Source organism: Ambystoma mexicanum, chromosome 9 (assembly GCF_040938575.1).
Source record: "Ambystoma mexicanum isolate Mex_15411 chromosome 9, UKY_AmexF1_1, whole genome shotgun sequence".
NCBI lineage: Eukaryota > Metazoa > Chordata > Amphibia > Caudata > Ambystomatidae > Ambystoma > Ambystoma mexicanum.
The window spans coordinates 881,319,642-881,347,142 of NC_090931.1; the positions used below are offsets into that span (position 1 = coordinate 881,319,642).

General features: G+C 45.7%; 1 protein-coding gene across 4 annotated transcripts in view; it reads right to left on the bottom strand.

The window, feature by feature from the left end:
• Window positions 1-27,501, bottom strand: part of AGAP1 (ArfGAP with GTPase domain, ankyrin repeat and PH domain 1) — a 1,778,872-nt gene that overhangs the window by 496,400 nt on the left and 1,254,971 nt on the right. For all 4 annotated transcript variants that reach the window (XM_069615994.1, XM_069615993.1, XM_069615991.1 and 1 more), the window contains one exon: window positions 23,853-24,021. In XM_069615994.1, the coding sequence (XP_069472095.1) occupies window positions 23,853-24,021 (169 nt within the window). The remainder of the gene's footprint in view (window positions 1-23,852; window positions 24,022-27,501) is intronic.

Genomic DNA, 27,501 nt, shown 5'->3' on the forward strand with positions numbered 1-27,501 from the left:
CTGCCAATAGAAGAGATGGTGTCCAGGGATCAAGTGGCGCCTCCCTCACCGAGACCAACAGTTCCCGAGATACTTGCTGACACAGGACGACAGAGCATTCCAAGGCTACTGAGGGGAGTAGGGTAGCCTGATAAAGAATCTTCCTAGGAGACATTGTATCCATCAGAACCAACATTACCCATAAATCACTCAAAATACTCTTCTAACAGATACTATATGCTATGCATATTTTGGATCTTTGAAAGATTATCCCTGCAATGCCAATTAAAAAGGGAGGAATAGTACAGCACATAGGTGAAATATTTTGAAGAATTGTGCTGTGGATGATAGAAGCATGAAACTTGGGGCACATATCCTACATATGGAAAGGTTTTATTTTGGCTTCAAGGCCATCCCAGATTCTCCCCCTAAAGTAATGGCGGACATTCAAAATGGCAGCTTTGGAAAATTGCTAATCTGCCCCTTCAAATGTTATATTGATGCTGTTACTTCCATATTAAAAGTGATTTTCTGAGAATGTATGTTATAAATGTGTGCAAAACATCCAATAGTTGATAACAATGCATTCCGTAGTGTAAGGAACAAGTTATTTACCTCTAACTATTGTTCTCCAGCATGGGTCTGCCATGGATTCACATGCTCATGAATATTCCCCGTCAGGCTGGGAATCCTCGGTAAAAGAAAAACCAGTTTCACTTGCACTCTAAAACGGTATTTCTCCTCTAGACCAATCACTGCCCTCTGGGCCATACAACGACAGTCCTCTCCCTAAACCCTGCCTCTGGCAGCCATCTTCAGATTTGGTAAGCACGTAAAGTCGCAGTATGACCAAGAAGAGGGGCATGAGGGAGGGTTTGCATGTGAATTCATGCCAGACCCATGCTGGAGAACAATAGTTACAGGTAAGTAACTTGTTCCTTCTGCAGCATGGGGTTTAGCATGAATTCACATGCTCATGAATAACGAATGCACAGCAGTACACATTACACAAACACGGGAGGTGGCAAGGCTCAACAGAAGTAAACAACACTTACCCCTGGAACAGACTCACCTCAGGCGAACAGGTTGCGCAGCACTGCCTGGTTGACTCTAGACTCCTCCCTGGAATCCCTTTCGACGCAGTAGAACCTCGTTAAGGTATGCATGGACCTCCACGTAGCAGCCCTGCAGAAGTCTAGCTGGGGCACACCAGAAAGGAATGCTGTAGTTGCAGGGATCGCTCTGGTGGAGTAGGCTCTTGGGTGGCCCGGCAGAGTCGGGTTAGCCAGGCGATGACAGTGCATGATGCAGCTGGAGAGCCATATTGAGATGGAAGCCTTGGACAAGGCCTTACCATTAATTCACAGGTCCAAAGGTCACAATTGACAAGTATTCCAAAAACTCTTCATGCGTGCCACGTAAAACGTCAAGGCACGAGAAACATCCAGCGAATGCAAGATCCTTCCACATGTCTGGCAGAGGTTATGGCCACGAGCAAAGCCATTTTCCACGAGAGAAACTTGAGTGGGGCTTTATGCATAGGTTCAAAGAGTACCCCCATGAGCCTCGTCAGAACCACGTTGAGTTCCCATGCCGGGGCAGGAGCCTTCACCGGCAGGAAGGTACGGAAAAGCCCCTTGAGGAACTCCTTGACAAGTCTGTGGGACCACAGCGAGGAGCTTCCCAGGCATCTGGTGTAGCGTGAGATGGCCGCCAGGTGTACCTTGATGGATGCGTGAGACAGTCCAGCTTTCATTAAGGACAGCAAGCATGGAAGGACCATTGGAGATGTGACCCTCAGAGGGGTAATATTCTGCGACTGGCATCACGTAGCAAAATGCTTCCACTTATGGCTGTGGTACTTTAGAGTCGACAATGCTGTGGCTTTGGCGAGGACTTCCCTGCAGTCCGCTGCCAACTCATAACCTCCAAACTAAGGCAGGTTCAACAATTCCGAGCCGTGATTAATGCCCTCAGGTTCAGCAATTCTGGGTCGTGATTAAGGATTGCGCCTCCTTCTCTGGCGAGCAGATCCGGAAGTACCAGCAACTTGACTGGAGGCGATGCTGACAGGCCGAGTAGGGCCGAATACCAAATCTGCATTGGCCAACAAGGGCGATGAGTATCATCTTGCATCAACACGGTCTGATTGTGTTGTTGACACGTAGCAGAAGAAACAGGGGAAAGCGTGCAGAAACAGACCTTCCCATGGGAAGAAGAACACGTCCCCCAAGCTCCTCGGTTGGTGGAATCTGCTTGCAAACCTCAGGCATTTGGAGTTTGCTCATGGCAGGAGCGCAGTTCCCTCCTGAAAGAGTCTGCAATGGTGTTCCCGACGCCTGCCAGGTGGAGAGGGACAAGGAACATCCCCTGACCTGTAACCGTTTATCAAGCCACCCTCAAACACAGGGAGTACCTTCCCTCCCCACTCAAGTGGTTATGCATCAAACTAACAGATTTCTTTTTTAGCCTCAGACATATATCATGCCCGTTGGATCCCTCTGCCCTGAGCCAACAATGAGCCAAGAACCATTCTGGTGTACATGAAATAAATTGGTTTTCATTTAAATAAAAAGTAATAGAAATTAGCATCAAAATGGAAAAACACCACTTTATCCGTGGAACACCACAATCCACTTCTCTCAGCATAAATAAATCTCAAAAGTGAAAAGGACATGTGCGATTTTGATTTTCCTGCAGGCTTAAAAGGGTAGCAGTAGGATTTCAAGATTGGTAAAAATACATATGGCAATTATAATTTTGCCCACACTTTTGGGTTAAAATAAACTAAGGGTGATTTATCGCTTTGTTTTTCGGAACCCCCCCACCCCTTGCTTTGGTCTAGGTTGGGAAGTTGGGGACAGCTGGGCAACAAGGATTACCCAATAAAAATGTAGGCTATAGTTTTCAGTGCACATTGGGAAGTGAGCTTTGTTAATTTTGAATTTCTGCCCCTCTCTCCTAGTGCAGCCCCCCCCTATATAGCAGCAATGAACCACCAATTTTACAATCTTGGTGAAGTACCCTGCAATAATCCCTGCCATTAGGATTGGACAGTTACCCTTCTCTCTCCTCCGAAACCCAGCCTCCAAGTCAGGATTGGGTTAGGAGTCTGGAGCAACATATGGCAATTCCCACTTGTAAATGCCATTTGTTCTCCTCTCAACCTTTTGACAAAAACTAGTTATGTATCACAACTTCATAAATCTACTAGCAACTGCCATACTAAACATATTTTCTGTTTCAGCGAATCATGGGGAATAAGATAAGCAGACCATCAAATTCGTATCATGGCCAGGTGGCAACTTTCTGCCATTTCCGTAAAAAGCACAACAGATAAAAATATGTAAATTAATAAGCATATCCCTAATTTCATTTTCCACCCACTCACCAACTCTCACATTTGGAACATGTTCAGATCAGCCAGAAACCTAGTTTAACTGGCCATTGCAATTACCGTAGTCACAGTTAGATACATTTTATATCCCAAAATCGCCTGGAAATTACATTAAAAAATGATAGGTGGATGAAATCTACTCACCTTATGATGGTTGAGAAAAAGGCCTAAATGATAATAGTCCTTTCAAATTAATTGTGAATCTTCATGTGGGACAAATGGTCCTGCTACTGCTTCCAGCCATTTGTTTTCACTGGGTCAGCCTGTGGCCACAGTTTTTCTTTTTCCATCAAATCTCATCTGTGTTGGTAGCTTGCTCTTTGAAGTGAGTACCCCATTTTCACACATATTAGTCATGCTCCAGCCAAGGGTAACTTTTGTTTTCAGAGCGAGCAGGTCTGGAGAACACTGAATTTCGATGCCTTTAGGAAGACATTTTTGGTATGCAGTCTTTATATCAAATATTTTATAATGAACATTTTTATAGAGAATGCATTTAGGGGTGGGGTAAAGTGTTAAATATGTTTGGGGTAAGGTTGGGTGGATTTTTAGGGGTGGGAAACTGGAGATTATGGGGGACCCCCCAAAAAAAAAGAGTGCATTCTCTACAAAATGTTTTGTTATAAAATATTCGATATATGTTCATTCTTTATAAAAATATTTCAGTATAAAGACATGTAAACAACTTTTGTATTGTGGTTGATCATTAGATTTGACATCCAGGCTGGGAGTGGGAGTTTTCCTTGTGAAGTTTTGTCCACAGCCAGCAAAAGGGTCTGCCTTGGGCTGACATTTTTTTCATTTCATGAAGACAAATTGTTCTTCAAATGTCACTGGAGTTTCTCAATTTCTTAAAGGACTGACTAATGTGTTCCCGCCGTTTTTTTTTCCAGGTGCCGGTTTGGGACTGGGTCTCGACATTTCTCATGGGTGCTCCGTTTGAACCTTTGCACTTATACACCTTGGTATGCAATTTGGTTTTTTGGTATGCAACTCCTTGAGGTCAAGGGTAAACAAGGAACTGGTGTGTCCTGAAGGTTTAGCCCTGTGTGGAGCTAGAGGTGCTACAGTATCAACTGCCATTGTTAGTGTACTCATGTAAATGTCAGCAAGAACACTCGGGTCATTAGAATGAAGGTGTTAAGGTTGAACTTGTGAGAGGAAAGGTGTACTATTTTCTTTAGCCAGCTTACATGAACTATGGGACCAGGTGGGTGGAAGGGGCGACGGGACATGCGTGGGCTGCTTCGTATGTGTGAAGGTAAAGGTTATGATGTGGTGGTAAGACCGTGGGCATGGGGAGTTGGAGGAGATGGTGACTGGACTGGCTGTTCAGGTCAGCTATCCAATCCAGAGTGCGACCTTTATTGTGAGTGGGGGCAGTTTCACCTTGTCTGAAGTCAAGGGCGCAGAGTGCAGTGGTAGGATAGTGGTTACGGGACAGCGGCCTGTTAATAGGAGGATTTGGTGAGACTGACTGACTGTCTTGACGCTAGTAGGCCTGTGGGCACAAGGGGGCTGGTGACTTCTGGCGTTCACTTTAGGAATAGTGGCTGTGCGTTCCTTTAGTTTGTGGTTCCTTATCATAGTACTGACAGGTCGACAGTGAGGGGACACCTTGCCCGTTCTTGGGCGGATCCTGCCATTTCTGGCCTGGATGGTGGGCAGGTATGTAGAGCACTTTGTTAACGGCTTTAGGTGGTATGGCACATAGTGACATGCTTTTGCCTATGGGGACCCATAGCCTACGAGCTACGGCATAGGCATTAGGTCGGCAGTGCAGGCTGAGCGAGAGTCGAGCTGGGATGGAGCTCTCTGGGTCACAGATGAGTGGCACGACACAGGAGGCGAGGTACTTGAGAGCATAAGGCAAGTCAAGGTGTGAGGGGGTGCTTGCTGCATGTTGGTAGTCAATGGTAGTGCTTGCAAGTGTGGAGGCTGGATGGGCTTGTGTAGGCTTTTACAGGGTGCTACACATACAGCCAGTGGTGGTCTGTCGGAGCCGCGGCTAGTAGGCACTGGTGGTACCTGTGAGTGTGGATGCTGTCTGGGCTTGTGTGGGCGTTTACAAGGGGATACACATACACCCATCAGTGGTCTTCCGGAGTCGAGAAAAGTAGCTGAAGGGTCACACACACTGATAGGATTGCTGCTGGGTCATCCCTCTGCAAGATGCTGATACATGTGATCCATGTGAATGACTTCACTGGTGAGGACGGGAGAGAAGAGTAGTGGCAAGGTATCTTGGAAATTTACCACTGGTCCTTGCTTGCTCAACAAGCACAGATTTGGTCGGGAAAATACCATGTCCAACCTCTCTGTTGGATGACAGAATGTCTTATGCAAACTCTCTCGTGCAGTTAAAAGTGGTTTGTGACAATGAATGCTTTTTAATGAGATGCACTGTTGGCACTTACAGAGGAATAAGGACCCAACTACTTAAACTTACTTTAATAAATAGCATGCAGGTACACATTAAATTGTCAGTTTTGAAAGTGATGTGGTAGGTCGATTAGTGAGACGCCAGAGAATGTACAGTTTGGTTAAAGTACATTTATTGCTCACAAAGGAAAGTTGGGAAAATACCTATTGTCTGTATGGGTAAACTCGAATTAATATAGCAATCACACCAGAGTTGTGTGGCATTCCAGGGCTGGAAATGGCATGCAATCCCAAGCCTAGTCAGGCCTCAACGAGGGATCAGAGCCGTTACCAGCCCACGTACCCCCCACCACTCACCTGACAAGATGGTCATAGCTATTTGCACACCAGTGTTCCACCCAAAATGCATATTGTTTGAACTGTTTTTTATTTCCAGGGGAGACGAGGCTCTGCATGCATTGAGCGTGCCACATCACCTGTGGAAATAAAAAAAAAAACAAGATGGCAGCCACCATAGAAAATAGAAAAGATACCAAACCCTTTTCTATTTCAGTTGCCGCAGCCAATGAAGACAGGCAGAAGAGCGGAGACCCGATTGGGGCTTGCAGGTAAGTTGGCGGTGATTTGGGGACAAGTGGGGAAGAGTTTGGGGGAGAGACTGGCGGGTGCTGCACTCCAAAAAGATGGTGGTACCCGAGAAAGGAGATCAGCTGGTTGGTAAAACACGGGTGGTACATGGGCAGTTCTTGCCTCAGTTACCAGCTACCCCATTGGCTGAGTGCCCTTCCCCGGGTGGGAATAATCTCTAAACCAAACTTGGCTTGGGTCGGAATAACTTAAGATAGTGGATCTATGATGGCAGTGGCTGAACTAATCCCTCTCCTTTTATAGGGAGGATAGCTCAGCGACAACGTGCTCGCCTTGGAAGCAAGACGACACGGAGCAACACAGGTTCGATCTCCGGGTCCGCGGTTCCAGAACCTTTAGATGTCCTTGTCTCCCTTGAGAAACCCTAATCTACAGCTTAAAGTTGCAAAACTCTTGTCTTCATAAATCCTCACCCAGACGGCTTTCCTAGTCAAAGGTTTGGCCAAAATTAACAGTGTACAATTCCCTATTCTTCACAAGTCCATCCCTAGACTAGTAAACAACAAGTTATTGTACGTACTACTCACAGTGTAGGTTACGTCTCACATGTGCACCTTTTGGGCAGAGGACCACCCCTCTGTGGCGCTCCACTCCCCTGATCCGGTAGGCACAGCTGGATCACAGCTCCTCCTTGAAGGCCTTGTGTCTCTGAAGCTCCTATAATACCTACATCACCGCACCAGAAGCAGTTGCCCCTTTGGTGCCAGGATATTGAAGACTAGCTGAGCTGAACAACCCAGAACCTTCACCACAGGGCCCCAGGCAAGCACTATGGCTGAGTCTCCCCTCACCTGGTAAGTGCCAGAGACAATGCTGCCTTATGTCCTCTAACCGCACAACTGAACACGCCTTCACGGTCCATCCTCTGTGGCTGGCTCCTCTCCGGTGTGGCTTCAACTTTCCGTCAATATCTGCTCTTTGTCGAGGCCTCGCCAAGCCGAACCCTTCCTCAAAAACCGAATTTCTGTGCCAGAGTAAAACGTGGGAACCCTGAATAACTGGCAGCCTCCAACTGCAGCAGTCACACTTTTATGCTTCTCTAGCCCCAACCCCTGACTTGGGAAACTCCAAGTCAGGAATAATTGTTTCAGGGGCCTGGGGTTGCCATCTGCATCAGTGTGCCATTGAGGGAACAGTCAGTGGTTACTAATCAATGTGCAGAGCAACCACCCCTGGCCACATTATTTTTCATGTCTTCTTTGTCCCTGGCACCCTTCTACATCATTACAAACCCTTCAGTATCTCTCCCGCCAACAGAACTTCAGGAACTGCTCCCTGGGGGCACTGTCACACCGAGTTAACTTTCTCACACCAATGCGTGTCCCTATTTGCAATGCTGGCTCCTCTAGATCTCTTGTGAACTTGCATGTCTCAAATGAAAAGCATTTTACAGACCCAGTACTGCTTTTTCTATTTCAAGAAGGAATTTGACTCTAAAAGAACTCTTATTTAAAAAGTGATACTTACCTGCTACATTGTAAATTCTGTTTTACAAGGTTTTACTTACCTTTTAGTGTACTGTTTGTCTCTTTGTCTTTTCTTAAATATAAACGGCTCCAACTTATCTCCGACAATCTCACCGGCCCAATCCTGCCCTTGACCGCACACCTCAACTCAGGATTCAAATTCAACAACTTATCCATACCCGAGTTACAAAAAATTTTAGCATCACTAAAACGATCTAACTGTAAAGGTGACAGTTGCCCAGCTCAGATCATAAAAGATGCAGCCAGAGATTTATCTCCTTTTATTACCAAACTAATAAATGCCTCATTCACAAGCAACTCCGTCCCAAGTAACCTGAAACAATCTTGGGTTCTTGCATTACTCAAGAAACAAACACTAGATCCGTCTATACCCACTAATTATAGACCAATCACCACATTCCCTTTTTTACTGAAAATCTTAGATAGAGTTGCATACTTGAAAATTCAAGACTATCTAGAGAATAATCAACTACTAGGAACCAGTCAATCTGGCTTTAGACCCCTACATGGAACGGAAACTGCCCTTGTTGAACTTAAAAGCAGATCGATGAAATAAAAGACAAAGGTAGAGTTGCCATCATACTTCTCTTAGACTTATCGGCAGCCTTTGATCTGGTTGACCATAAAATCTTATGCAATCACCTGTCATTGGCAGCACACTTCTCCAACTCCGCTGTCACATGGATTCAATCTTTCCTTACGAACAGAACCATGCAGGTCTTCTCCCCCACAGCTGCGGCCGATCCGATCCCCATTACCTATGGTGTCCCACAAGGCTACTGCGTATCACCCACTTTGTACAATATCTTTACAAAACCCCCATTTGACAAATTGGACCGTCTGGGTGTCACCTACACTAACTATGCAGATGACACCCAGATACTCCTAACATTATCAGGCACTTATGACATAGATGTCTGTCAAATTAACGAAGTCTACACCATCATTCAGGCATGGATGGCCACACATGGCCTCTGCCTGAATGATAAGACTGAGTTGCTCCTAGTCGGTTCACCCAATAACCTTCAGAAACTCAGTTCGAACTACAATAGCATCCTCATTGATGGGAACAACATACCCATTGCCAAAGATGTTAAAACCCTGGGTTTCTACCTCGATGCCAACACCAATCTAACCAAACAGGTTAATATGACCGCATCAGCTACCGCCTACACGGGCACGCTGATCAGGGCTTGTAGACCCCTCTGTCTCCAAACAGCTGCCTCATACTGGCCAGAGCAATGATACAGTCCAAACTGGACTACTGCAATGGCCTATACTTAGGCGCCAACAAAGCCATAATTAACAAGATACAGGTTCCGCAAAATAATGCGCTCAGAGCTGCACTAAACATACCCAGAGGAGAGCACATATCTGCAACCAGAAAGCTTTACAAATGGCTTTCCATACAAGAAAGAATTGACTTAAAAACGATCTGCCTTACCTACAAAGCCTTGAACCACCAAGCCCCACCATATCTCACTGACAAATTCACTATGAAATTGTCAACAAGAATCACAAGATCCACTAACACATCTTACCTGTTGGTGCCGAGGTACAGCCTAAAAAGAGCTGGCGGAACCAGTTTCCCGGTTCTAGCCACCCAATTATGGAACACTCTTCCACAGGACATCAAAACTATTCAAACCTATGAAAAATTCAGAAGTCACGTCATCACATGGTTACTGAACAATAACTAACAACTTAACTTACACTGAAACTACTCTGTACACCCTCTTACCTTATGTATAAATCTTTCCCTATTTCATATCACATACCCTCTTATGTTCCCCACCTACCCTTGCTTTTTCATTTGTTATTTGAACTCAGTATCTGTAAACTGTCTTTATAACTGTATCATGTACCACTGTATAATTGGATCATGTAACCACCTCCTTTACCTAAAAGCGCCCAGATACCTCTGGGTCAGGCGCGTTATATAAATAAAATAAACATACAGGTTCGATCCCCAGTTCCGCGCTTAGAAACCTCTGGGTATTAAGCGTGTTATAAATAATCCATCATATCATATGAGTGGATCTTACGTGACAATACTGGTCTTATAGTAAATAATAAAAATTAAAGAGTATGTTCTTAAATGGAGACACTGGAATATATTGGCAGAGTCAGCATGGACAGGCTTTCTTCTAGTATCTTTATTGCAATTAGGAGCAAAGCAAACATGTGCATGTACTTATATGGGAATGTTGGCATATATTTGTGCAGCTAGCATTGACATGCATGGGCACAGCCTACATGAAAACGTGTTCATACTGGCATATATTATGGTCAAACACACCTTGAAAATGCCACTGTACTTTGTTGGTGCCGGAGTAAGTTGCTCATCTGTATTTCCAGTTCTCCAGCATTGGTATCTTTCATAGATTCACTTGCATTGAATATGCCCAGTCAGGCTGGGAATCCTTGGTTTTCCACTTCATGGTTAAAAGCAGAAGCAAGGTGTTTTGTAGCTTACCAACCTTGTTTGGTGTGATTATGATACCAGCCAATGGGGCATTAAGTGCCCAGCGCTATCCCTGGAGGCCATGTTTAGATTTTAACCAAGTCAAGTGCATATCACCTGTTGGTCTGGTATGGCCTGTACTGGGGTTGGCTGGTTCCCATGCAAATCTATAGTTACTAGTATTGGTAAGCAACACACTCCTTTTCAAGCATTTGATTTTTCAAAGATTCCCCTGATTTGAATACATTGAAAAGCAGCATCTTAACATTCTCTGTTGTGACTAATCTAGGGAATGTGTCTCTTCTCCCCAAGAGGGAGCTACCCCCTGTCGGACTATGGAGGCAAGCCCGCTATGCAATACCCTCGCTTAGGGGGCAAGCGGCATCCCAGTGGAGGTGACCCCGGCACCCTCTTCTGGGGACAAATAATGCCCAATTAAGTATTTCATTTCACCTCCCCTCACTACAAAGTCCCACATATTTCTGGGTTATATGGGAACTAAACAGGGCAACCGTGTACAGGGTCCCTTTAAGGTGGATGGCTTGGCTTGTGCATGTATTTGTTGCCGCCTCTTTGCGAATACCAGGACCAATGGAATCTTCCCTTCCATTGAAAGGATGGATCTAAATACACCTGTAGGCTAACAGAACAAGGAAGAATCAGTTGGAGAGCGAGCAACGCAGGCTGTGCAGCTGCGAAGAAGTCTCTCCCTCACAGAAAGAGAAGAACTTGAGAGCCACGCAGTCAGCGTGGTGGGTGGCAGCCCAGGGCAGCCTTTGGAAAGCTGTTGCTTCTACAAAGGCAGATATCCCGGCAAGCCTGAGACTGCTGAGAGAAGAAGCAAAACCAAACGAAGAAATGTAACAGCGTCCTGCTTCTCTGACACCGAAGGGATGAACAGACGGGAGGAAGCCACCCGCAACCCCTTCCCCTCCGTCCAGAGCCAGGGCAAGAGCATGTGTCCACGCTGGACAGAAAGACTGCCTCCCGTACTGAGCACTGCCGAAGGAAAGACGACACACTGCATTACACAAGTAGTAGGTAGAGGCCACAACCATGCCCACAGTGGGCTGAAAATGCAAATAACCCTCGAGGGGGGTGCCAGAACTGACAAAACAAAACATGGTTGGAGAAACCCATAGCCCACACCGGGTTGATAATCCGAAGGCCCCGATAGGGGTTGAGAGAAACCACAACCAAAGCAGGGCTGACTAGGCCTGTAGCCCAAGCCCACGTCGGGGAATAATCCGAAAACCAAAGAAAGGGTGAGAGAAACCACAGCCAAAGCAGGGTTGATCAGTCCCATAGCCCACAATGGGCTGTGAATCCAAAAACGCCAGAAGGGGTGAGAGAAGCAATAACCAAATTAGCTCTAAGCAGGATTGTAATCTACCTGAGGCTCATAGTAAATATATTCGACCAAGGGATAAAGAGAAAGTTGCGTTTTGTAAATATCGACATTTACAGATCCAAGTAACCTGTTCCATTTAATACTTGCATGAAAGGGGTATAAATCCGAAATTGTCAGGCTGGCTGAGAGGGCTGTTTGCCAAAAGAGCACTGAGACAGGTTTTGTTTGTTTACTGGAATTACCAAATTAATAACTGGAGAAGACTTTGAGAACTCTTTGGTGAGGGTAAAAAAAAAAGTCAGTCACCATTGATTTACCCAAGGGGGAGAGTAATCTTATTCTAAGATAAATCTTAGTTTGACTTTCTTTTAACTGTGGGAGAGCAGATGTTAGGAGAGCATAGGTTTGACAGACTTTATTTGGATAACATCCGGCTTGTTATTTGTTTTTAGAGCCGGGAATCGATCATAGACATAGAGGAAGTTTTCTTTAGTTTATCAAAATAAAACATCTTCAAACATGTCCTGTTGTTCATCGCCTATGTCTGACTGTGCATAGTGATGGTGGCAGGTAGTAAGATTTCATGTTATTGAAGCAGGTTCTGCAGCACTGCTTGTCCCACACTGGCCTCTGTTCTCGCTTGCAAGTCCTAACAATAGTGCTTGACAAACTTGTGTGGCACTTCCCAAGTAGCTGACTTGCAAATGTCTTGCAGTGGGATGCCCGGTCACCGCCCTAGTAGAGTGAGCATGTGGACGATTTGCATTCATGTGGCAGAAAGATATCGCTGATGTAATCCGTCGCATAATTCCCTCTTCGAAATCGTCTTTCCCTTGTTTTGTGGTGCAAAATCGATTAACAGTTGTGTACATTGGCAGAAAGCTTTTGTCCTGTCTATGTAATATTTTAACACCCTTTTCATAGTAACTCCTGCTGGCGAAGATGTATTTTGAAAAATGTGGGTAGCATAAGTGATGAGTTAAAGGGGAAATCAGTTGGTACCGTTAGCACAAAACGTGTATTCGTCTTTAAGGACAACCTCAATGTCTCTCGGGGACTTTTTGGACGGCACTTTTGTGAACCATGGCTTCCACTTATTGTAGCAATTGTTGTTGCATCCCCTCCTATTTGGTTGGTAGCACGTTTCGAGGTCTTGCTTTGAATTCTAGGGTATAACCTGTTTTTACTGAGTCCAGCACCCAATCGTCCGATGTCAATTTTTGCCAATTGTAGAATTCAGTAATACGGGCTCCCACTGGGGTGCTTCTGGGGCTGTCCGTTTAGTGAGCCAGGTCTGCCGTTTAGCAAATCTGGCCCTTGAAAATGTTGAACCTTTGTGCCTTACTGTAGAGCAATAGTCTTTTTAAAAAAAAACTTTTATCTTTATTAGTTGTTACGAAAGAGTGAGAATACAAGCCATGTAATGTACACAATGCCTAACTTGCATTCTGTCCCCTCTCCCCCTTCAAACTTTTAACTAAAACACTGCATAATTATTTTCCATTGACATCTTGCTGAAAGGGCATATACCACACAGTTCGTGGAGCTGTCTCATCATACACCCAAAAATACCTTTTTATAGTACCGTATCAGCTGAATAACATGTGTACATCGTGTTCCCTCCTCCCACCTCCCCCCACGTGGAGGTGCTGTAAAATCCAAGGTCCGGAGACCCCAAACCAACTTCATCAATACCTCCCAGTCGATTAACTTCCATAGATCTACAGCACTGGTTTACTGCTTCCCCATTTCAACAAAAACAAACCCCAGTCCTGGTGGAAGCTGGAAACAGTCATTAACCAATGTTGTGAGTTTCTCCATTATAAACATATCCCACAGCTTGCTCATCCATTCCGCCATTGTGGGCGTGGTGGGGCTCTTCCACTTCTGGGCTACCATCAACCGCCCTGCCCTCAACATAGCCTCCCACATTCTCGGGAATCGACACTCCTCCCTGTCCCCTGTTAGACACCCATCAACATTTGAATCGGGTCCAAGCTGATTGACACCCCTACCATTTCCCTTATCCAGCCAAGAACCTCAGCCCAGTATACCTTTATTTTGGGGCATTCCGACCACATATGGAATAGCGTGCCCACCTGACCACATGCTCTCAGGCAGAGGGGGGTGGGGGGGAAACTCCACCGTACATTTTAGATAACTTTAAGGGGTTAAGAGGGCAACCATGGAGCATTTTAAAATGATGCTCCATAGCTGCAGTGAAGAGGTTCCCATGAAACATAACCTTATATATTCTCTTCCAGGTGTCCTCCATAATATCGGCACAGATCTGATGGGACCAATAGACTTTGAACTTCTGTCTCCCAGTCATGTCAGCTGACACCATGACCTTATACAATTTGGATATTATCCCTTTCCTTGAGTTAGCACTGCAAATGGAGAGTTCCAAGGGGGTCAGAGGGTAGGAGAGTTTGGCATGCCATCTAGGGTCAAAAAAATACCCTTTAGGCGGAAGTAATCAAACATAGTAATCGTCTCCTGCCCTAACATATCCGCCACCACCTCGAAGTCTTTGAACTTGCCCTCTAAGAACAGCTGCCCAGCCCTCTCCGAGCCTCTATCTGACCCGAAATGTGTGTCGAAAACCATGGGAACCCAAGTTCCATGGGGGGGAGGGGGCACCAAACCGAATAAAGCAGAGACGGCCAGGAGGAGAGCTGGTCATTCATGCCTCTTCTTCCACACCGACCAAAGGACCCCCAAGAGATCACTCTCACCTCGATCAGGATAGCTTTACGTTGCAACCACAAGAAGTCTCTAACTTTCTTTGGGTGGGTGAACATGTCTTCAAGGTACGTCCAATAATTACCCATGTCATCCCGCATGAGTTCAAGCAATACCCTTATTTAGGCTGCTTTATAATAGAAGTTGGGAAGCCAAAACCGCCTGAATCTCTTGGTAGGGTTAACATAGTTCTCTCGACTCTGGGACGTTTCCCTTGCCAGATAAACCTAGCCACCATCACATTCAAGTTTTTAAAGGACTCTAGGAGTTCCGATGATGGGGCCGAAGAACTATATATCAGGCGTGTCACGATTATTCATCTTAACCGCAGTCATTGTGCCATACCATGATAACGTTAAGGGAGCTAACAGAGTGAGGTTTGCTCTAATCGCCTCTCAAATAAGAGCACATTTAAGTTCTACCAGCAAGTCGAGCCGTCTTGACAGGGCTATGCCCAGGCATTTCATCTGTATGGGTTCAACTTTCATAGAGTTGATGCACTTAAGTTTCCCTATCCCGGAATCTGTGGAACCTAGCAGGAGCACACTGGATTTTGACACATTTGTTTTGAGACCTGAAAACCGGCCAAAGGTCTATCTGAGACAACAGCACGGGAAGCGAATGGCGGGCGTCCACCAAGTAACTAAAGATATCATTCGCGAAGAGCGACAGTTTGAATTCCACCTCGCCGCATTAGATCCCTTTGATCGCTAGGTTTTCTCTTATAGCAATGGCAAGGTGTTCCATTGATAGGGTGTATGACAGCAGCGAGAGCAGGCACCCCTACCTTATACCTCTTGTGAGATGGAAAGGAGATGATAAAACCCCATTAACCAAGACCCTTGTGGCAGGGTCGCCTTACAGGGCCAAGATCCATCAGCAAAAGGTACTTCCAAACTCCATTTTCCGGAGCACTTTACCCATGTATCCCCACTGCACCCGATCAAATGCTTTTTCAGAGTCGTTGGATATTAGGAATGCGTCAAAATCGGTAGTCTGAGCGTGGAGTAGAAGATCAATCATATTGTCCGAGCCTTGACGCCACCTTATAAAACCCACTTGGTCCCCATGCACAGGGGCCGGCATTACCCTTTAAAGTCTGTTACCCAGAGTTTTTGCCAACATTTTTACATCTGTGTTTAAAAAGGAGATAAGCTCTAGGATGGACAAAGGGCCGGGTCTTTCCCCTGTTTGGGAATCAAGACAATGAGAGCCCGAGCAGTGAGTCGGGGAGTCTTCCTTATTCCAGGGCACAACTGAACATTCTTGCCATAAATGGAGCCAATACAGAAGAACATTTTGAAGAATCTAACCGTGAAGCCGCCATCTCATGCGGCTGTCCCCCAGTTTCATGTTACCAATGGTCGTAACCACCTCCTCGTCGTCAGTTATTGGGGCTTCCAAAGCCTCAACAACTTCCCTTGCTAAACCCAGAATGGGTAAGCCCTCCAGGAACTGATCAATATGCGACCCGTCACTCTTTATTCCGCTGTATACAAGCGTGCATAATACTTTCTAAATTCACCTGCTATCAGTTTGCCATTATGGAACGTTGTACCCTCTTTCGTGCGTATCATCAACACTCTTCTAGCCTTCATCTTCCAGGCTAAGATCTTGTCTGCTCGCTCCCACTTTTCCATATATTTCGGTCTTAGGAACAGCAATTTTCTTTCTGTTTGGTGCAGCAATAACGAGTTTAATTGGGCTATGTATTATTTTAGCTTCCCCGATGCTGCTGGTGAAAGCCGGTATTCCGAACACTCCCCGGTTTTAGAGCCTCAGTTTTACTTCCAAGATCCCTTTTCAGTGCCGTTGTTCACTTTTCCTTCGGGCCCCCATCTTTATAAGTTCCTCTCTAATCGTTGCCCTGAAGGCCTCCCACGCTACAGGAGTTTTCACTTCCCTGTATTAAATCAGAAATATTCCTTGATTATCGTCAATAAACCTTGGGCAAGCTCCGTATCCTTAAGCAGGAGGTCATTGCAGACCCCCCCCATGCTTCCCTCTTTCCAGCCCCATATTGTCACCCTTACTAAGTCGTGGTCAGACCACGTTATGGGCTCAGTCAAAGACTTTGTGACCCTACCTTTCATGATGGCATCCAGCAGAATGTAATCCATTCTCTGGTAGGAGCCATGGACATGGAAGTAAAAAGTAAAAGGGGGCGGGGGTCACCACTTCCCCATCCTGGTAGAAGAATCCACCACCCCGAGCTCCTCATTCATTTGTTGAAAACGCTGAGACTGGAGCATCTGGGTGACCAGCAGGAGTACCATTCTTTTTCTGTCCTTCGGGTCGAGGACCATATTAAAATTGCCTCCTACCTCTAATGGCCGATTGCAAATTGCTGGAGCTTCCCTTTCACCGACTCCCAAAATGCTACCTGATCCTCACTGGTGCAATAAACTGAGCCCACCGCAACTTTGTTGCCTCTTAGCCTGCCATTAATGAAGATGAAACGGGCCTCAGGGTCTCTCAGTATTGCATCAATCTCCATTCCCAACTTGCTTGCAACTATTATCGCCACCCTCTTCTTTTTGTTAGTGTTAGCCGCCCAGGGAATTGACTGTATAGCACTTGCCTTAAGAGTTGTTCCCCTGCCCTTCTGCCAGTGTGTTTCCTGCAAGAAAATCAGGTCCCGTTTAAAATGATTGAATTCTCTGGCTGTTAGAGACTGCTTGTAAGGAGAGTTAAGGCCCCGTACATTCAATGAGCCCACCTTAAGGACTGCACCTAGCTCAGTCATTAAGCCCCTTCCATGGTATCCAACTAACTCCTCCAAGCTTAACCCAGAACCGTGCGCCCCAGAACTGGGTGTCCACTGCCTTGAATAGTTTTTCCCAATCAACCATGCAGTGTGTAAACGCAATGTGCAACACCCCCAACAACCTAACAACTTGAAACAACCTTTCACAGTTCCCCCCCCCCATCCCCACCATATAGCGCCTTGCCTTGCAAGCATATCCGTCAACCTCCCCGGTCAGGCCATCAACCGGCCCACCTGAAATCCACTGGTATACTACCACAAAAAACACCTCCTTTCGAGCCCCCCTTCTACTCATACCTTGACATCACTAAGCGTGGAGACTAGATCTTGTATTGACCGGGGGAAGCCTACAAACCAACGCACGCCCATCATTACTCTCCAGTACCCCCTTCATCCACCCACGTGGTGCAAAACCCTCAATATTTCTATTAAGCTGGCAGGCGCTGCCCCCCAGTCGCCCTATTGTCTGGGGTGATTTTTGTGACCTGCCTCAAGGAGTTGGTGAAGGAGTGTTCAATGTTTTTAATTTCCGGAGACCCCTAATACGGCGTCTGTCCCAGGGCCTTTGTTTACCAGGGGAGCTCTGTCCATACCTTCGGTGTTTCAGCCCTTGGACATTTTCCATGTCCCCAAACAGTTCACTAGATATTCTGCTGACATCTTCTGTAACCAGTATTTATTTGGTGCCATAGTATTCAAACGAAAGAGAAAAGGAAAGCCCCACCTGTACCGAACTCCTTTATCTGCGAGCTATTTAGTTAGAGGAACCCACAGAGTGTTTGGGGTTCTCGTGGCCTCCCTGCAATGCTGGGCAGTGACTCAGCCACTCTGGTTCTGTGGTGGGTCAGTGGGAAGGAGTCTATGGGGGCGCTACTTCTACACATTGATGGGTCATCTCCTCCTCCGTGCTCACTCCCCTCACCCCTTAGTGAGCTCTGCAGCACTGTGCCAGTACTGCTTGTCAGGGGTGGGATGCACACAGTGCTCCTGTGGTGAATTGGAAGAATCTCCCCACCGGTTATCAACAAGATGCTTCTCCGGCACCGGGTGCGACCCCCGCCTCAAAAGCTCCCCATCCCCAGCAGAGTCAGCATCTCCTGTGGCGGCTCAAGCCCCCTCGGCACATGAGGCTCCTAGCTACTGCCGAAAGACAGAGTGACTGGCGCTTCCGGGGCCTGCTGTCCAATAAACTCAGCCCTCACCTTCACGCTGTTAAGCGCTTCTGCCCCTTATCCACTGCACCTGCTCTCCCCTGTTTCCAACGGGCTCCTTGGCCGGGCACGGACACCCTCACTTGTGATGGAGCTATGTGCCCATCCTTTTTGGGGGGTTGAGGGGTGGCCGCCACTCCGATCTCTGAGTGGGGCACCTCAAGTTTTACTCGCCTGCTCCCCTCAGGCTCCAGCTTGCCCCACCACAGCAAGCTGATGTTCTCTCTCCCGTTGGCGCCACTCGCCCGGTCATTGTCGAGAGGTACCTCGCCATTGCGATCTGGTGCAAGAATATCTCTGGGGTGTGATTCCCAGTTAGGAGGGTCGCAGCTCAATCTCTGCACAGCTGGTCTTCTACCGCTGGGCCGGGGCAGCACGGGGCTGCGGAGCACCTTTACACAGCTGTTGCATCGCTTGTGGTGATCCATTTGACCTCAGATTACGCCTGCGGCGCCGAGAAGGGGGGGGGGGGGTTCATTTCTCTGTAGGTGCACTCAGGTCTCACCACTTGTTTTATTTTGGGGAGTCTGAGTACCCTTCAAACCCTGTGGGGCCCGGAGCGACAAGGATGTGCTAGTTCATATCTGCACTGGCCGATCAGTCGATAGTTTTTTTTTTGTGGAACCCCCCTGATATTCTCTTCTGTACCCCTGGGAATAAGATTGGTGGTGGTACAACCTTCCTCCTTTTGTTCCAGATGACTACATCTCTTGCTGTGACACCCGGAAGGCCGGCCGATTGCTTTTCCTGGCCTAAAGATAACCCAATGACCTTGCCATGTCAGTGTGTATTTTAAATGATCTTAATGCTTCACCAATATTCTTGCCAAAGAGTTCCTCCCACTCGAATGGCATGTTGGTGTTGTGGGTCTTACGTTCCTTTAAGATTTCACCTTGGGCAGGTGTTGTAGTGTTGGCACTACTCAGTGCCATATTTCTGTCTCATACTGTGCCATAATTACTGAGGCGTTAGCTGCTTTCACGGTTGTGGCTGCTGTGACCAGTGTCCGAGTACACTGCAAGACCGGAGCGCTCCCATGGGACCGCAGGTAAGCAGCGGTCCTTAAGCACAAGTGAATGCAAATTATATTGAAGGCCGAACTGAATGGAAATGTAACAAATGGGGGTAACCGCCAACAGTCAATTGATCATACTTCTGATTTTGTAGGATTTTCTATTTTTTGAAAATGAAAAACCGTATTGGTGTAGGGAAATCGGCATGTGGACCACTCCTATGGTATGAGGTGGAATTAGGAAGGCAAGGTTACAAGAGAAAATGAAGTAAACTAACACCTGGAACCATGGAATAGCCTTTCGTCAATTTGGCTATCCCAATGGCTTATTTCTTATTTTTCAATAAAGGCTGTAGGACATTTGGGAAGTACAAACCAATGATAAGTATCAAAAACATAAATCTTGTGAATGCAGCGAGCAACATATTTAGACAAACGAAAAAAAAAAAAAATCGCAGTTGAATACCTAGCTGTTCAAGCAAAGGCATGTGCATAGCATGATTTCACACCATCGTAAACATGAACAAATGCTAAATGTGCACAGTGGTAATAATACACACAGCAAACGAAATATAGACAAAGAGAAGAGAAAGTGTATCCTCAGGTGAGACCCTAAACTTTTGTCTTGCTGCAGTCAGATTGTGACCAATCCTAGGAACTGAATGGAAATGGATATTTGAGTGAAAGCATGTTACATTGAATACCAAACTAAATGGAAACTGCTATTTGATTAAGAGCAAGTGATATTCAATACCAAACGAACAGTTGGAAGTTAAATCAACATAGTGAATGCAAAATTGTTTATCAGCAACCTACAGCAAGTGGCAAATTGAACAAATACTTAAGTATTCGAATTACAAATGCGAGGAAGAATTATGAACTTGTGGCAAAGCAAAGACTGGTGCAGAAAAGGGTTGCACTAGCCAAAAGAAAAGAGAAGTGTGGGTAACCCAAAGCCCAAGGCAGAAGAGCCTGTGAGGCACCAAACAAACCTAAAGGGGAAACTTGTGGTCGCACAACCTGTTATGGGTGGACAGTGTGGTCTGATAACTGGGTCCAGACCAGGGAGTTCTAAACAATGAAAGAACATTTTTAAGTAAGCCACTGAGAACTGTGAACTAATTGATAAAGCAAGCCAGAAGGCAGATAAAGTGAACTTGTTTTTCTTGCATTGAAAAATTGACTTTAGAATAAGTACTACATTGAAATCTCGGGGATGGGAGCCCTGAGAATCGAAGGAACTGAGAAGTGTGGTCTTGGGGAAGGGAACCTCAAGGTCTGGTTGAACATTGGCGAAACAAACAGCTATTGGAACTGTATTGAGACTGAAATAGAAGGCCCTGAGAGCAGCTGAGACTTTAAATTTGAACACTATTTTAGTTAAGAAGAATCCCACACAGTTTATTTCTAGATGTGAGGGCAAGCATAGGTTTTTGGACACAGAACTTTGATTTGGACTTATAGACACAGACATCCCTTTGTTTTCTTTAGGCAGAATAAATCCCTACCTTAGCTATAGGGCAAGTTGGCCTTAAACCATCCTGACATTTTAATAAAGTTCTTTTAAACTTGAATTCTGTTGTCTGTGTCCTCTCTTTATGCCATACCTGTCTCACACCAGGAATATTTATCAAAAGGCGCCCATTGTCCTCCTAGGGGCACTGAGCATTTGCCTTTCTCCTAGCTGCTGCTGAGACCACTGACTCTGGGTTGGCTACTGAGGAATTTTGGAACAGAATTTGTTTTTTCTAGGGGCCCTTTCAGCGCTGGCTCTAAAGTGTCCTTCCTCCCATATACGCTCCAATTTGGTACAGATATATTACTGATTTTCTGCGCCTATTCATATGATCAAAAAGCAAGAGTCCAAAAGTATCACATGCTTTTGTTATCATGGGGTGGAACGGCCCCATCTTATCTGGAGGCAATTGTTTTGGGGGCATTCAGAAAGACCTCCTTTGGATCTGGGTCCTCCCGCCAGTAATCATTTTGAGATGATACAGATTATTTATCCGTAATTGGCCCCGTTTCAGTTCTTCTTTCTCCTGGTCTGCAGGAACTGGCGTGCCATCCCGTTGTGTTTGTGGTGGTGTGTTCTTTCTTGTAGGCCGCTACTGGGACGTGGTTCTCGGCCTTGGGGGCTTAGGGTCCCCCAGACCTTGCAATAGGGGAATCGGAGCAAAGGTAGTTATTGGCACCTGCGGTGCGGTTGGTCTAATGCTAGAGGAATTCATCTACTGAGGTCAGACACCAGCGTTTGCAATGATGCAAGACGCTTCTCGGACAGGAGCATCAGGAGCAGGTAAAAGGTAGCAAATGTAGAGAAGGAGGCAGTGGCTATAGAGTATGCAGCCTCCCTTCCTCCCGCGTGTTTGGAGGGATCTGTGGTAATCGAAGTTGTATATCCATAAGGGAATCCTCTGAATCTGAAAATGTGGGTGAAAGGCCTTGTGCAGCCTCAATCTGGTCTGGCATAATGTTTCAGATGACAAATGGAGACCGTCATCTTTGGTAATTGTCTTCCTTTCTTTTCCTCCTGTGTGAGATCTGGGGGAGGGTCTTCATTTCTAGGCTTTGTTTTGGGGTGCAATTGAGGTAACCATTGACAAATCTCCTTGTCACTTTGTTGAAGAGGTTTCTTTTGCAGCAGTCAACAAAGTTTTAACCTTTATGGTTATATTATCTGCCAACGACGTGCGAGTCATTGCCAGAGTTTGGGTCATCGACTGCTGCGCTGTGAGTTTGTGCTTCGACAACGATGCAGTTGTCTTTATTGATAAGGGTGTTGCCGACTGTTCTGTTGGGCCTAGTCGACGAATGTCTCAATTAGGCTGCCATCGACGGTGATGTTACAGATGGTTCTGTTGGTTTCATCAACAATGTCTCGAGGATGCTGTCGCCGACAGTGATGTTATGATGGAGGCTGTCGACGATGGGTGTGGTATCCCCTTCGATGACTGGTGTGGTTTTGTCACATAGGTCATTGACAATGGTCTCTACGGCTGTGGGCTTGCTGACATTTTAGACCACGGGGCCATAGCAACCATCATTACTTGTGAAGCCTGTTTTTATTCATGGAGGATAACTTCAAGTGCTTTGTGCTAGTCGATGGCACGTCAGTGCGTTTGTCTTCAAGTGATAGAGGGATGGATTTTCCCCTTTTGTCTTGTTTTTGAGGTCTTTCCTCAGGCCTAGATTTCTTATGGCTTGCGGATGCCTTTTCTCTGTAGGTACGGATAGCCACACTCTTAAAGGACTGTGCCTTTGAAGGAGGTATTTTCCCTCATATAGCAAACAAACCAGACGTATGTGCCTCTGCTGAAGGGTTTTAGAACTGAATCCCTGGCAAAATTCTCAGTCCTCCATAATATGAGGGTATAGGCAGAAGATACTGTCCCTCGTGCCTGTCTCCTCAAAAACATTTTAAATCACACACATGGCACAGACTCTGAAGGGTTGTTTTTGCTTTTTCTAAAATTGAGACATTTTTGCAATCTTTATTGCTTTGTAGTAGGCTTTCTCTGCAAAATATGGAGAGAAGCCTGATGATTCATCTCAGCAGGATGGGCGGTTAGAATCTGAAAATAACCTCCTGGAGTGGAGCTGAGCACTCAACATCCCATTGGCTGGTATCAAAATGACCCAAAACAAGGTGGATAGGCTATAAAACACCTTGTTTTTTTATTTTAACTATGAAGTAATAAGCAGATAACCAAGGATTCCCAGCCTGACAGGGAATATTCAAAGCATGTGAATCTATGTAAAATCCAATGCTGGAGAAGAGCATCTATTGGATTTTTTCATTTGTTATCCTACAAAAGCAATTGCAAACTATGTGGCTTTTTACCCAATGTTTCACAAAGTGTGTTGCAAAATGCACCATTTTAACACATTATTTAAAAAATCTCCGGGTGACAACTGCCCGAACGCCCCTTAGTTGGTTTGTGCTTCGCTACTCTTGGTATCTTCTGCATATTTCACAGCAACATTGATGTCCCTCCAGTTAAAACTTTCTCCAGCCACCACTGGCTGCAGGTGCATAGTGATGAGACCAGAAAGCCACTTATGGCCAAAATACACATTTCATGTCTAGCGAATCCCACCATTGACTCACTTGTACCTCTGCATGTTATGGATATTTTGAAATGGGGCACCCATTCTGCATAAACATCTGCTATGACTCGTGTATACAAATCATGAAGATTTGGGCTTCATTTCAATGCACTGATCCACATATGTTTGCTGATAATACAATTTTAGGGACTTTGGCAGTAATAGCATGAGCAGTCCATCTTGATCTGAATTCGTGTTCACTAGTAATTGCAGATCGCATGTATGCCTGGAGTAAAAAGCATGGTCTTTCACACAGTAAGACGGTGTGGTGCAGGCTGACATCAAGAATTTGGTCTTACCAGCATTGGGGGAAATTTGCAGGCCGCTGATGTCTTTGGTGAGGCCATTGGTTTTGGGGCTGGAGATGGGTGGGCAGGCAGAGGTAGCCCGGGGTGGCCTCTTTCCAGGAACCTTCACTGTTGTTCTTAAGAGGTCGATTTCTTTCCCATGCACATTCTGCATGTAATCCTGCAAGAGCCAACACAAACAAGGCAAGAGATGAATTTGGCCCTTTCACAATTAATGTGTGAGAGGTTAAGTAGCACATCATCCATATTGTGCTTTACATGCCAGACTACTGAGCCTTTTTACATCATGTGCAGAAATGCACCCATAATTCCCGAGGTGGAAAATCTAGGAAACGTAAACACCGGTTTTACATAGCAACACCCCAGCAAAGATCAGATCAGTGTTCACATCTCCAAGCTTTCAAAAGGTCACAGCCAAACACAGCAATTCCAACTTATACTGCCCTTCTTTCTTCAGTACGGAAAACACAGAAAAGCCAACAGAATGCAGGAGAGGAATCTAAAATGTTCAAACGCAAGCTGAATATCCATGACCATATTCGCAAAATGTCAGCATAAAAACACCATAAGCCAATTCTGTAAGACAAAATCCTATTTGAGCACAAAAACGTTCATGTTTGTCAAGGAATTTATTGCAGCAATCACATTCATCCCTACAACAAATAGTTCTGAAACAAATCCTCCACATACTTCTTAGATCACGCTGAAACGGTAGCAACGTTTCTCTCTGAGAATGGGAATTGGTAGTGTACCTGCAATAACTGCAAACCTGGAGAGATCACCACCCAAACAATATATCATCTCTTACCAATTCCTTTTTCCTTACCTCAGCTCCTAACAGCCCATAATTCTCACAGAAAGCAACGCCATCCAACGTTGACTCACTACTGATCAGCCACCCATTAATTTACTGTGACACGGTCAGGATCCTGACCATGTTGGAGGGGAGCAAGGACCCTTCTCAAACTAGGGAAGGCAGCCAACCAGGGCATTGCAGGAGCCTGACCTACCCCAGATGTTGTGTGAAGGAGTTGAGAGGGACCCCAGTCACCAACTCCCCAGAATGCTTGAACACGCATGAAAACATTGGTACCACTGTATTTCAGAACCACATTCCCAGAAACGCCCGGACAGCAACTGAAAAAAATCCAAGCCCAACAACACAGAATATCCAACTCGTGAGATGAACAAAACAAAAATCCTCCCCAACAGGCAACAGGCAAGCAGCGACAGGAAGCATTACCGGTCAAAGACTGAAGAAGCAAGAACAAAGTTTGCACTGGCAGTAGTTTTGATCCCACTAGACGGACCCTCCAGGATATTGTGGCAGGAAATGTAAAATGTCCTGCAATGTGCCAATTTCTCACCCTCCAGTCAAAATATGTGCCACAAATATTCTGCAATAAATAAAATGTTTGTGCCGCAAAATTTACATTTATGCCGCAATATCCTGGATAGTCCAACTATAGATCAAAACGAGGGTGGGGCAAAGTAGACCTTTTTGAAACTTCTCTTGCCCAGGCCCAACATCAGGGGGAAGATCTAGCACACAATTTGGCCGACGGGATAGGTTACTAGGAAAGCCAATGGGAGAAGAAAGGAGCAATAGAATGGGACCGGCTGAGCTATGAAACCCCCATCCAGGCCACAACAAATTGAAGAGTTTTAGGGTGAGGTCGTAAGCGAAGTTGGAGGACCAATAGTGTTGGAGAGATTGTGGCAGTGTTTTGAGAGAGTGCAAGTAATGTATTGTGTGTAAAAGAGAGTGTTACCAGTTGAGACAGAGCAGCTTGCAGTGTTCTGTGGATTTGAGGGAGTATATAGAAGGGGAGAGAGTACACGTTTAGAGAGTGTGCAAGTTCAGAGAGATCAAAAGAGATGAGAGTCGGGGGGTAATGGGAGGATAGTGGTAGCTGTAGAAGGTTGGAGAGTAGGTGGAAAGTAGTGGAGGGAGAGCAAGTAGTAAGACGTGTGGTGAGATTAGGACACTGAGGGAGAGAGGTGCAGAAAAGGCTGAGGGGAGAGCGCAAGAGAGTGTGGAGAAAGGACCTGAGGGGTAGAGAAAGGTGAATGAGAGGGGGCTAGCAAGGAAAGGACAAACGAGAGCGCGAGAGAGAAAATAGAGGGGTGAGAGCTTAGAAGACAGACTATCAAAAGTGGAAAAATCCGAAGACCAAGACCCCTTATGAGGTCACGTTGGTAGATAGTTAGAAAAGCCCACAGCTTCAGTACTTCACATAAAAGGAGCCCCAGACAAGACAGTAGGGAGTCACTGATTGATAGCTGTCACATCTGGGAGCTCGTAAAGAGAAGCAGTGAAGACTGGACTAGGGTGGAGGGAGGCCACGTGGAGGTTGAGTAAAGATGTAGGGACCAATTTAGAGCATCAAAGGGTTTCCAGTAACATCTGCTGAAAATATCAATGAAAGCCTTGAAACTTCTGACGTGGTAGTCGATTTGTGTGAATATCTGTAATATTGAGGGTTAGCAGTTAACAGCCATGTCCTGCTAAATGTTGAAACTTACAGGTGCCTCATTGTCACAAGCTAGAGTTATTTAGGCCCTTATAACACCCAACAAGAAGTTGGTGATCACACCATGTTGCTCTGGCGGCCCCAGAAACTGTTTACATAGAACTATCCCCATGTTCCGACCTCTCATTACACCTATGGTGGTATAATGGTACTTTGCTCTAGCACCTTGAAGCATCTCTTTTGCTATATGGAATTACCAATAAGGATCTCAGACCAAATAACCAGACAGACTCAAGGAATATGGTAAAGTATTACTTTATTCTTCGTTTAATAAAGCTGGGTCAATTGGCAAACAGACGGATGCTTGCATACTCACATACAAACTTGATTACACATGTCTTATACCCCAACATGCGTCATCTATGACGTCATCCTACGAGGCAAACCATAAAACGTATTAGCAGGAGGGATTGGTTAGGGGAACATATCTATTTATAGAATATATATGGGTTAATATTTCATTCGGTGTCCCTCATCTGTAAGACAACCCTCAAACTACCTCTAAATATGTATAATACTGATTATAGCAAACAAAATGACAGCAGATTGGTCTATGCAACTTTGTATAGCAGGATTTCCCATAGACCCACTGATTGGTTGGCGTTCTTACCCAGCCTTGGACTTTAGGCTCAGCAAGCAGCACGTAAGGAAACCGAAACCCAGGTGCTTGGATCATGTCAGATTACTCCCTACTTTTCCAATTAGTCCATCATCTCTCATCAGACCGGCCAAAAGCCAAAACTTCCCATCTGTAGTTGACCTTGTAGCCTGTTCTCTGTTCTGGGACATTCAAGGGAGTGAAGGCACATCACTATCTTCATCCGAGGCTTAATGAACAGCCCTTGCTTTCAACTTCTGAGTAACATGTGAGGAGACCACGAATTTGTCCATTTCAGCCTCTTATTTACTGTTATTTGAATTAATGCTACTGCATGTCATTGCTCCTCTTGGCCTCTAGAGACTTGCTCACTCTACCTTATATAAACTCTATACACCTTTAATTGTCCAATACTGGGCTCTTGCAGATGTGTTGTTCTTCTTTAATCTCAGAGACGTATGTCCCATCCATGGTTTATCCATCTGCCTCCATTCGTACTTTGCAGCTA